Below are 12,288 nucleotides of genomic sequence, written 5' to 3' on the forward strand. Positions count from 1 at the left end.
AAAGTATTGAAGTCAGTACTGATGCCAACACATCCAATGCAGTTAGTGCAAATACTACAGATGCAGTTACATCTGACAGTACTAGTACATATTTAACTTTTCCTACTAGATAGATAGATAGATAGATAGATAGATAGATAGATAGATAGATAGATAGATAGATAGATAGATAGATAGATAGATAGATAGATAGATAGATAGACTGTATATACACTAAACTACTCCAAATGTTCCCTCTATGTAAGGGTGCATTTGGGGTAGTTTTATTAATTTTTTCACTGTCCTTTGTATTTATTTATTCCTTTTTTTTCTTTTCTTTTTTTATGCGTCTGCATTTTTTTTACCCTGCTGTCTGTTTTTTAATGAAGCCAATGAGGGGTCATTTGTGGTACATGAGCAGGTTAAGAATAGCTTCTATAACATTCAGAAGCCATTTAAAGCCTACCAGACCCTCTATTTTAGAAAGAGGAAAATAAGGGGTTTATTATGTTTAAAACATTCTCTGTGCAGATGTCTTAATCTTTTATGTGAACATCACACATGTTGGCTTTATAGTTTATAATATACACTGCTCAAAAAAAAATAAGGGATTACTTTTTATTCAGAGTATAGCATCAAGTCAATTAAACTCCTGGGATGTTGATTTGGTCAGTTAAGTAGCAGAGGGGGTTGTTAATCAGTTTCAGCTGCTTTGGTGTTAATAAAATAAACAAAATGTGCACTAGATGAGCAACAATGAGATGACCTCTAAAACAGGAATGGTAGAGGCCACTAACATTTTTTTTCTCTACTCATCTTTTTCTTTTTCACTAATTTTGTATTTGGCTAGGGTCAGTGTCACTACTGGTAGCATGAGGAAATACCTGGACCTTATAGAGGTTGCACAGGTAGCCCAACTACTCCAGAATGACACATTGATACGTGCCATTGCCAGAAGGTTTTCTGTGTCTCCCAGCACAGTCTCAAGAGCATGGAGGAGATTCCAGGAGACAGGCAGTTACTCTAGGAGAGCTCATTGTGGGTCCTGTGCTCACTGCCCAGCACTGTAGAGCTTGAACACCAGAGATGGCAGGTCCCCCACTGGCGCCCTTTGCTTTTGACAGATTAGAGCAGGTTCACCCTGAGCACACGTGACAGACATGAAAGGGTATGGAGAAGCCGTGGCGATTGTTATGCTGCCTGTAACACAGTTCAGCATGACCGGTTTGGTGGTGGGTCAGTGATGGTCGGAGAAGGCATATCCATGGAGGGACGCACAGACTTCTACAGGCTACAAAAGGGCACCCTAACTGCCATTAGGTATTGGGGGAGGGGATAAATCCTTGAACCCATTGTCAGATACTACGCTGGTGCAGTGGGTCCTGGGTTCCTCCTGCTCCATGACAATGCCCGGCCTCATGTGGCGAGAGTTAGCAGCCTGTTCCTGGAGGATGAAGGAATTAATACTATTGAATGGCCTCATGTTCGCCTGACCTAATTCCAATAGAACTGGAATATTATGTTTTGTTCCATCTGACACCACCAGGTTGCAGCTCAGTCTGTTTAGGAGCTCAGTGATTCCCTGGTCTTGAAGGAAGTACCCCAGGACACTGTGCGTCATCTCATTAGGAGTATTCCCTGACAATGTAAGGCATGCATACAAGCATGTGGGGGCCATACAAACTACTGACTACCATTTTGACCACAATGCGCAGCTTAAGACCTGCTATGCAAACTACCAAAGAAATTCTTAAATATCCTCAGGTATAATGGTAGTTTAATGTTGTCTTCTGTTTCCCACAGCTACATCCATCAAAGTATCTGAGATGACCAGTAACTCAATGACAACTACAACAAGCAAGTTCAGTTCACCTATATCTTATGTACCAAATATTGGTGTTACTACTGATGGCTCAACCTCTCCAACGGCTGAGTACAGTACAAGCTCTCTCACCTTTGTATCTACTAGTGAACTCATTACTGACACCAAAACCTTGGAAACCACGAAAGGACATGGTACAGAATCAACTGTGTTTGTAGAAAGTATTGAAGTCAGTACTGATGCCAATACAACCAATGCAGTTAGTGGAAATACTACAGATGCAGTTACATCTGACAGTACTAGTACATATTTAACTTTTCCTACTACAACAGATCAGACTGTTGAATTATCCTCAGATTCTAAAACATCAGAACCTATTGATGCCAAAACCTCTGAAGCTACCAGTGAATACATTACATCATCAATGGCACCTGTAGACACTACCTCCTTTACTATGAGTTACTTTACATTGGGAGCAAATAGTGAAATCACTAGTGACATCAGTAGAACTGACACTGCTAAAATCACTACAGCCCCAAATACAACTGGCATTACAAGTGAATATACTACTGATGAACTGAATTCTAAAGAAACAACTGCCTTCACAACAGTGGAAATGATTACTGAACACTCAACTGAATCTATTATAACTGACCCTATTATCTTCTCTACCATGAAATTGACTTCTGAAATTTCCAATGACCTTACAACAACAGAATCTATCAGTGAATCTTCAGCTGACTCCCTTACATCTGGAATTACAGATGAAGACGCTACTCTCTACACTACAACAGAAATGTCTCCCAAAAAATCCACAGAATTCACCACTAGAAAATTTATTACAAACCCTACTGACTCCATTATCTCTGACACCACCAAAAAATATACCCTTTGCTCAACCACATCTGAAAATACTACAAACTCCATTATATCTCAAGTCACTACCGAATCTACAATCGACAACACCATTACTACTAAAAAGACATCAGACTCCATTACATCTGAAACCACTAGAGAATCTACTACTGACCTTGCTGAAGTTCCTACTGGCGCCACTATAACTGACACCACTACAGACTATACCACCAGCCTCACTGAAAGTAAGACCATGTCAGTTGCATCTAAAACCACTAGTCAATCAGTCACTGACCCCAATCAAACTGAAACTCCTACACAAAGAATCTTAGACTCCATTACCTCTCAGACCACCAGAAATTATGAAACAGACTGGAGTACAGTAAAAACTGCAAATTATCCCATTACATCTAACCCTACCAAAGTACACACAACCAAATTAGTTACAAATGACATTTCTACGGGAATTACAAGTGATCTCACAATGTCTGATTCTAACATAAAGCATACTTCTGACCCCACTACTTTGGATTATAGTTCTGAATACTCAACTGACTCCATTACATTGCAAACTACTGAAAAATATACTAACTCTAATTCAATTTCAACTAGTATTTCTAGCCAGTATACAGATACACTACAAACTACATCCAAAAGTTCCACTTTTTCCAGCACATTGGAAACATCTTCAGAATATTCTACAACTTCTACTACAAACATTACTGACTACAATACTTCTGTTGTTACTAAAGAACCATCAACACAGAAGGCAACAAATTCAGACAAGAGCCCCTACACCACATCTTCCTTTACTACTAAGTCTATTACAACTGATAATGTTACAGAACCATCAACACAGAAGCCAAGTCCTGACATGATCAGCAACCCCACCTCTTCCATTTTTAATGGGTCCATTACATCTGAATTTTCTACAGAACATACTGCTAGAGTATATCTTACTGACTCCATCACTGATCTGTCAACACAGAAGGTAACAAGTTCAGACATGAGCATTTACATCACATCTTCTGCAACTACTGGGTCCATTACATCTGAAAATACCATAGAACCCTCAACAGGGAGGCCAAATCCAGACATGGACACCTATACCACATCTTCATTTACTTCTGGGTCTATTACATCTGATAATACTAAAGAACCATCAACACAGAAGCCAAGTCCAGATATGATCAGCTACCCCTCCACTTCCATTTCAACTGGGTCTGTTACATCTGAAGCTGCTACAGAGCATACTACTAGAGTTTATTTTACTGACTCCAACACTGATCTGTCAACACAGAAGACAACAAGCTCAGGTACGAGCATCTACATCACATCTTCTGTTAGTCCTTCTTCCATTACATCTGAAATTAACAAAGATCCTACTAGTGAAGTATATCCTACTGACTCTACCAATGAACTATCAACACCGAAGACAAATCTATATGTAAGCAGCTATACTACGTCTTCCATTACTGCTGGATCCATTACATCTGAAGGTTCTACAGAGCATTCTAGCAAATTATATTCTACTGACTTCACCCCAGAATTACCAACACAAAAGTCAGCAAGTACATATCTAAGCAGCTATACTACATCTTTCAATACTGCCGAGTCCATTACATCTGAATTTACTACAATTGATGCTAGTAGATTAATTTCTACTGGCTCCACCACTGAAACATCTACACAGAAGCCAACAAGTGCACCCACAAGCAATTATACTACATCTTCCACAGCCAATTCAGGTAAGTAAAGAACAAAAGCAGTTTGTGTTATATAATTAACAAATTATGTTGTATGGTTATAAAAATCAATAAGTGCTCTAAAAAATTGATTAATATGAAATAGCCAAAAGTGCATTCATAAACAATGAATATATAGTAAAGTGCTATAATTAGGAGTCCATAATGCAACCATTTAAAGTGCAGAATGATTTGTTAAGGTGCAGTCCAAAAAATGTTTCTTCAACGGAAACTAAAGTGCCAAACAGGTGCTCAAATCCATAAAAGTGCCCAAGTGCTCTTCAGGAAAAAAGACCCCCAATGGGGATGCACTCACCAGACTTTGGGTGTAAATGAGCCTTGAACATATATAATGTTCCTTAGTCGGATCACAGGATCAATGCAGCCACCCAAGCATATGAGATATCCCTTGAACGGATGGATGGATGACATGCACCTCATAGAATAGCTCCTTAATAATTCCTCTCCTTTCACTCTCCAATGTGTGTTTCAAATGCAAGGAAAGAAGCCATACATGGTGAAGCCCGTAGGATTTATTTAAATCAAAAATAGTAAAGAATAATACTCACAAAGTATCTTTTAAATATCAGCAATGAACAGCATTAAGCAGCCTTGCACAGCTAATCCCTTAATTTCCGTGTCGCTGACATTACTACAGTAATCAGTGCTATAAATATGCACTGTTACTGTCAAATTACACTGGCAGTGAAGGGGTTAACCTTTTTTGAGAGGGAGGGGTTATGTGTGTCCCTAGGGGCGTGATTCTAACTGTGATTGGCTGTGGCTTGAGGTGTAGGTACAGTGATCAACGGTCCTACATAGTAGAACCGTATGATCACTATTCCTACACAGGGGAGAATGACAGGCGGCTTGTTTACATTAGCCGCCTGCCTTTCTCCTTCTCCACCGACGATTGCGAGTGACCGGCGGCGGCGCGCGCTCGCTCCCGAGACCCTCACAAGCTAGCGACGTAGACCTATGTCGATTTGCCTGTGAGGGGCTGACCGCTGCAGTAAATAGTCGTGCGGCAGTTGGCAAGCGGTTAAATCTAGTTTAGTGATATCTTTATATTTATTCTTTACTGAATCAATAATTTTCCAAATTTGTTTAACTTTTCTCTCTTACAAGAAAGCACACCTAAGATAAAGGCAATAAAACAAGAGAAATTATATATTTTTTTTGTAAATATGAGTCAACGTTTATCCCTAGGACACTTCATCAGTGTGATGTTATAAATCATGACCTCACCCCTCACCTATGGAGGCTTTATGGATTATTTTATCTCTGGCACCCACACACCCATCCCTACACAATGTATGGAATCTCAATGAGTAAATGATGGAGGTTACCTAGTCTTCGGGTCATGCAATAACCATCATCATAAAAATGGATTAGAGTAATTAGAGAAATCCCATTCTAAAGAAATAGGTAAACATTCACTGCTGACCTCTCACCATGAAAATGCTAAAAGCCTGGCTACATTTCTGGCTTACTGGAGTCACTGGCATTAAAGTGATTGTAAAGTCTTGTTTTTTTTTTTCAATAAAAAATAACAAACATGTTATACTTACCTCCTCTGTGCAGTTGGTTTTGCACAGAGCAGCCTGGATCCTCCACTTCTTGGGTTCCTCTTCAGCTCTCCTGGCCCCTACATCCATTTGAGTGCCCCCACAGCATTCAGCTTGCTATGGGGCACCCGAGCCGAGGCATAGCTCAGTGTATCCACCCCTTCTCTCCCCTCATTGGCTTACTGACTTTGATTGACAGCCGTGGGAGCCAATGGTGCTGCTGCTGTGTCTTAACCAATAAGGAGGGGAGTCCTGGAGGGCTGAGACAGTCGTTGACATCGCTGGATGGGGAGGGGGATCAGGTAAGCATAAAAAGGACTTGGGGGGGGGGGGCTGCTGCACACAAAAGGTTTTCTATCTTAATGCATAGAATGCATTAAGATAAAAAAAAAAACTCTGACTTTACAATCCCTTTAAACAAGTACGCAGCTAGTGAAGTTCCAGTATAATCAGAACTCCCAATCTGCTTTTTCTTTGTTGGTGAATTAGAAGGTGTTATACTTTTTGGATCAGTCAGGTAACCAACTTTTTCTGAAGGAAAGGTCAGGTTTACTCTAAAGCTGTATTCAATACACAAATTAAAACAGCTTGGTATCCATAATTAAGCTAATAAGGGGTCATGTTTAGTACATGGACAGGTACAGAATAGCTTCTGTAACATTCAGAAGCCATTTAAAGCCTACCAGACCCTCAAAAACTATCAGAAATCACACTCTTTTGGGTGTACCCAAAGGGTTTGTACTGCCTTTCTGAAAATATATAGTAGGGGCATTTATATGGTGCGCCCTTAAAGATGTCTGCAATGTTCATATATTAGCAGTTATTAAAAGGGAATGGTGCAGCATTCAGTAAGAATTAGGAAATGTAATAACATCTGCTCTTTCTCTCTTGTTGCAAAAATGTGCCCAATTTTACCAGGACCTCACTCCCCAACCCCCTATCACCCAATAGATTTAAAAGTTAGTTACAGCAAATGGGGTCTGATAGGAGAGTAGTGCTGAAGATGAAACAGAGGCTCTGTACTTTTCAGATTAGAAAAGGTTACTCCAAAAGCTCCAAATGGCCTTTCTTTGCATTTGGTCACATCTCTTCCATGGTTGCACTCCCTCCAGTGTTGACTAGGGTTGAGCGGACACCTAGATGTCCGTGTTCGACGGGTTCGGCCGAACTTTAAAAAAAAGTCCGGGTCCGTGTCCCGGACTTTTACCGAACTTTTCCCGGACACCGAACCCCATTGAAGTCAATGGGGACCCGAACTTTAAGGCACTAAAATGGCTCTAAAACACCAAAGGAAAGGGCTAGAGTGCTGCAAATGGCAGCAAAACGTAATTAAGAGCATGGCAAGTGCTCTGCAAACAAATGTGGATAGGGAAATAACTTAAAACAACAAAAAAAAACAGAAAAATAAAACAATGTTCTTCTTCATCTCTGAAGGACGAGGCCCATATGGAGTAGGAGGGAGGTTGAGGTGGTGGTGGATGTGGCGGTGACATAGGCATGCGCACAGGGTGTGCCGGGTGTGCCTGGGCACACCCTAATCACCTAGGGCACATAGCATTGCCAGTGAGGAGATGGGAAAGATCTCCCTCGGACCTGCTCTGCTCTATTTCTCTTTGCCTACAGGTACATGGCCCCCGATACATTACTCTCCCTGCTGGCAAACACATGCATGTGTATTTCAACTTTGGGGTGCACACCTTAATGCAATAGGCTGCGCACACCTATGGGTGGTGTAGGTGGAAGCGGCGGTGGAGGAGGACCAGGGCCGGATTAAGAGCATCATGGGCTTGGTGCTGAGGATTTTGAAGGGCCTTGAGGGCCGTGCCTTGCCATGCACCCAGAGGAGGAAGGGTGCAGCCATGCATGCCTAATTCAACATGGGATGCTGTCTCTGAAGCCCATAAACACATCCATGCATCGGCAACTGTCCCTCCTTGTCCGGCCTTCGCGCTGTGTGGGGAGGTTCTGAGGGTGCTGCCTGGGGAAGCGAGCATAGAAGCCAGACTTCTGTGTTTACAAGTGACAGAAGAGCGGTAACAGTGAATATGGTCAACCCGGGGCCTATATAAAAGGTAGGGGCCTGGAGCTGCAGCTCCAACAGCCCCTACGTTAATCTGGCCCTGAGGAGGAGGACGAGGTAGCCAACACTGCTTCTTTTCACAAATTTTAAATGAGGGTACACCCCAAAAGAGTGAGAAAGAGCAAAAATGGAACAATGGGTGGGTAAGGTCGGTATCCATTGCTATTCTGCACAAGGTACGGAAAAGTCCCGTGGGATCCATGCCTGGTTCATTTTAATGAACGTGAGCTTGTCCACATTGTCTCTGGACAGGCGGCTGCGCTTGTCTGTTATAACGCCCCCGGCCGTGCTAAATACCCGTTCAGATAATACACTGGCTGCAGGGCACACCAGCACCTCCAAGGCGTAAAGGGCAAGCTCAGGCCATGTGCCCAATTTGGAGACCCAGAAGTTGAAGGGGGCAGACCCCTCATTCACTACATGTAGGCGTGTGCACACATACTGCTCCACCATGTTGGTAAAATGCTGCCTCCTGCTAAGACGTTCCATCTGAGCTGCTGGTGCTGCTGTTTGTTGTGGCGTGCTGACAAAGCTTTTCCACATTTCGGCCATGCTAACCCTGCCTTCTGAGGTGCTGGCGGTGCACTGGTTGCGTTGGCGACCTCCTCCTCCTCCTCCTCTGCCTTGTGCTTCCACTGCGGCCCCGCTGTCAGATGGGAATGCCAGCAGCATGGCGTCTACCAGCGTGCGCTTGTACTCGCGCATCTTGCGATCGCGCTCCAGTGAGTGAATTAAGGACGGTACGTTGTCCTTGTAACGGGGATCCAGCAGCGTGGCCACCCAGTAATCAGCACAAGTTAGAATGTGGGCAACTCGGCGGTCGTTGTGGAGACACTGCAGCATGTAATCGCTCATGTGTGCCAGGCTGCCCAGAGGCAACGAAAGGCTGTCCTCTGTGGGAGGTGTATCGTCCGTGTCCTCTGTATCCCCCCAGCCACGCACCAGTGATGGCCATGAGCTGGCCTGGGTGCCACCCTGCTGTGAACATGGTTCCATCTCCTCCTCCAGCTCCTCCTCCTCCTCATCCTCCTCATCCTCCAGAACTGTGCCCCTGCTGGACAATTGTGTCCCTGGCGTTTGTGTGTGCAGGAACCCACCCTCGGAGCCCCTTGCGAATGACTGCCCTGAAAGCCTTGGAAATGTTACCTCTTCATCCTCCTCCTCCTCCTCATCCTGTGCCACATCCTCTTCCATCATCGCCCGAATTGTTTTTTCAAGGAGGCATAGAAGTGGGATAGTTAAGCTGAGAACGGCTTCATTGCCACTGGCCATGTTGGTGGAGTACTCAAAACAGCGCAACAAGGCACACAGGTCTCGCATGGAGGCCCAGTTATTGGTGGTGAAGTGGTGCTGTTCCGCAGAGCGACTCACGCGTGCGTGCTGCAGCTGAAACTCCACTATGGCCTGCTGCTGCTCGCACAGTCTTTCCAGCATGTGCAAGGTGGAGTTCCACCTTGTGGGCACGTCACATATGAGGCGGTGAGCGGGAAGGCCGAAGTTACGCTGCAGCGCTGCCAGGCGAGCAGCAGCAGGGTGAGAACGCCGAAAGTGCGCACAAACGGCCCGCACTTTCTGCAGCAGCTCTGACATATCGGGGTAGTTTTTAAGGAACCTCTGCACCACCAAATTCAGCACATGCGCCAGGCAAGGGATGTGTGTCAAACCGGCTAGGCCCAGAGCTGCTATGAGATTTCTCCCGTTATCGCACACCACCAGGCCGGGCTTGAGGCTCGCTGGCAGCAACCACTCATTTGTCTGCTGTTCCATGCTCCTCCACAACTCCTGCGCGGTGTGTGGTTTGTCCCCCAAACCGGCAAGTTGTAAAACTGCCTGCTGTCGTTTACCCCTGGCCGTGCTGAAGTTGGTGGTGAAGGTGTTACGCTGTCCGGATGAGGAGGCGGTAGAGGATGAGGAAGCGGAGTAGGAGGAGTTAGGAACAGGAGGCAAACTGAAGCGCCCTGCAATCCTCGGTGGTGGAAGGACATGCGCCAAATTGCTATCCGCCTCAGGCCCATCCGCCACTGCATTTACCCAGTGTGCCGTTAGGGAGATATAACGCCCCTGACCGTGCTTACTGGTCCACGTATCGGTAATTAGGTGGACCTTGGCACAGATGGCGTTGCGCAGTGCACACCTGATTTTTTTCCCCCACTTGGTTGTGCAGGGAAGGGACGGCTTGCCTGGAAAAGTAGTGGCGGCTGGGTACGACGTACTGTGGGACAGCCACCGACATAAGGTTTTTAAAACTGTGCGTCTCCACCAGACGGAATGACAGCATTTCAAAGGCCAATAATTTTGAAATGCTGGCATTCAGGGCCAGGGATCGCGGGTGGGTAGGGGGGCACTTCCTCTTCCTCTCAAGTGTTTGGGAGATGGAAAGCTGAACGCTTCCACGGGACATTGTGGAGATGGTTGTTGGTGACCCAGGTGGTGGTGTTGCTGACAGATCGTCTGTTTGCGGGGTGGCAGGTGCCGGTATCACTACGGATGTGGCTGGAGCGGCCGAGACTGCAGCAGAAGAGGAAGCAGGATGAGCCAGAGACGTTTCTTGGTTTTGAAGGTGTGTACTCCACTGCAGCTCGTGCTTTGCACTTAGATGCCTGATCATGCAGGTTGTGCTCAGGTTGAGAAGGTTTATGCCTCGCTTCAAGCTCTGATTGCACAGGGTGCAAACCACTCGTGTCCTGTCATCAGCACATTTTCTAAAGAACTTCCACGCTAGAGAACTCCTTTGAGCTGACTTTGGTGCGCTCGTTCCCTTGCTGCGTTGGGCAGTAGCGGGCGTAGTGTCTAGGGCACGGCCGCTCCGCTTCTGCACCCTGCTCCCTCTTCTGCTGTGCTGGTGGCTCTGTGCGACCACCGCCTCTTCCTCCAAACTACTCAGGTCACCTGCATGACGTTCATTCCATGTGGGGTCGAGGACCTCATCGTCCTCCACATCATCTTCCACCCAGTCTTCACCCCTGCCCTCCTTGTCGGTCTCCACAATGCTGAACGCCGCAGCAGTTGGCACCTGCGTTTCGTCATCATCGGAGACGTGCTGCGATGATCCTTGCATGTACTCATCTTGAGAAATAAGTGGTTGGGCATCGCTGCACTCAATCTCTTCCACTTCTGGGGCAGGGCTAGGTGGATGGCCCTGGGAAACCCTGCTGACAGAGTCATCAAAAAGAAGAAGAGACTGCTGTATGGCTTGGGGCTCAGACTGCTTGCCTGATTTGCAAGGGGGTGAGGTGAAAGACGGTTGGACATCGGCTGCAGGTGCCAACTGTGACCTTTCTGCAGTAGACTGGGTGGGAGACAATGTGAAGGAACTGGAAGCACTGTCAGCAGCAAACCAATCTACTATCGCCTCCACTTGTTCTGGCCTCATCACTTCTAGGGGCGTATGATGCCCTACCAAATACTGATGCAGGTTCTGTCGCCTACTCACACTTGAGGAAGGTGTTTCACTTGTGCGTGTAGCTGGCACAGATCAACCACGTCCTCTCCTTGCAACAGGAGCTCTACCAGCAGCACCACGACCCAGGCCACGGCCCTTATTTGACGGTCTCCTCATATTTCTGTAATTTAAGATCTTGCCCTAGAAAGGTTTTTATTGAATAGCGGAATAGGAAATATGATCCAAAAAAGTGTATGTATCTCACACGTACAAAACCACACTAGGCCCCAATTACTATTGTTTCTACCCCTAAAAGGATGGTTGAGGAGTAGGAGGAGTATGGAACAGACAGCACCCTCAAATCTTTAGAAGTATGAGATGAACCTCAAAAACTTGGAAAGGTGGATCTCACACGTACCGACACAGACTATCCCGCAATTCAATTGATCCTCAAAGGTTTTTATTGAATAGCGGAATAGGAAATGTGATCAAAAAAAGTGTATGTATCTCGCACGTACACCACCACACTAGGCCCCAATTACTATTGTTTGTACCCCTAAAAGGATGGTTGAGCAGTAGGAGGAGGAGTATGGAACAGGCAGCACCCTCAAATCTTCAGAAGTATGAGATGAACCCCAAAAACTTGGAAAGGTGGATCTCACACGTACCGACACAGACTATCACGCAATTTAATTGATCCCCAAAGGTTTTAATTGAATAGCGGAATAGAAAATATGATCAAAAAGAAAGTGTATGTATCTCACACGTACACCACCACACTAGGCCCCAATTACTATTGTTTGTACCCCTAAAAGGATGGTTGAGCAGTAGGAGGAGGAGTATGGAACAGGCAGCAC

The 12,288-nt window shown here is 45.4% G+C and overlaps 1 protein-coding gene across 1 annotated transcript in view; it reads left to right on the top strand.

Annotated features, from left to right (window-relative positions):
- LOC309552844 (uncharacterized protein) overlaps positions 1 to 12,288 on the top strand; it is a gene marked incomplete at both ends in the record, with an annotated part of 108,495 nt that overhangs the window by 59,874 nt on the left and 36,333 nt on the right. Inside the window, one exon of the mRNA XM_082253752.1 lies at positions 3,736 to 3,972. Coding sequence (XP_082109878.1) covers positions 3,736 to 3,972 — 237 coding nt within the window. The remainder of the gene's footprint in view (positions 1 to 3,735; positions 3,973 to 12,288) is intronic.

The sequence above is a fragment of the Pelophylax lessonae genome (assembly GCF_965119305.1).
Source record: "Pelophylax lessonae genome assembly, chromosome: 4".
NCBI classification, from domain to species: domain Eukaryota; kingdom Metazoa; phylum Chordata; class Amphibia; order Anura; family Ranidae; genus Pelophylax; species Pelophylax lessonae.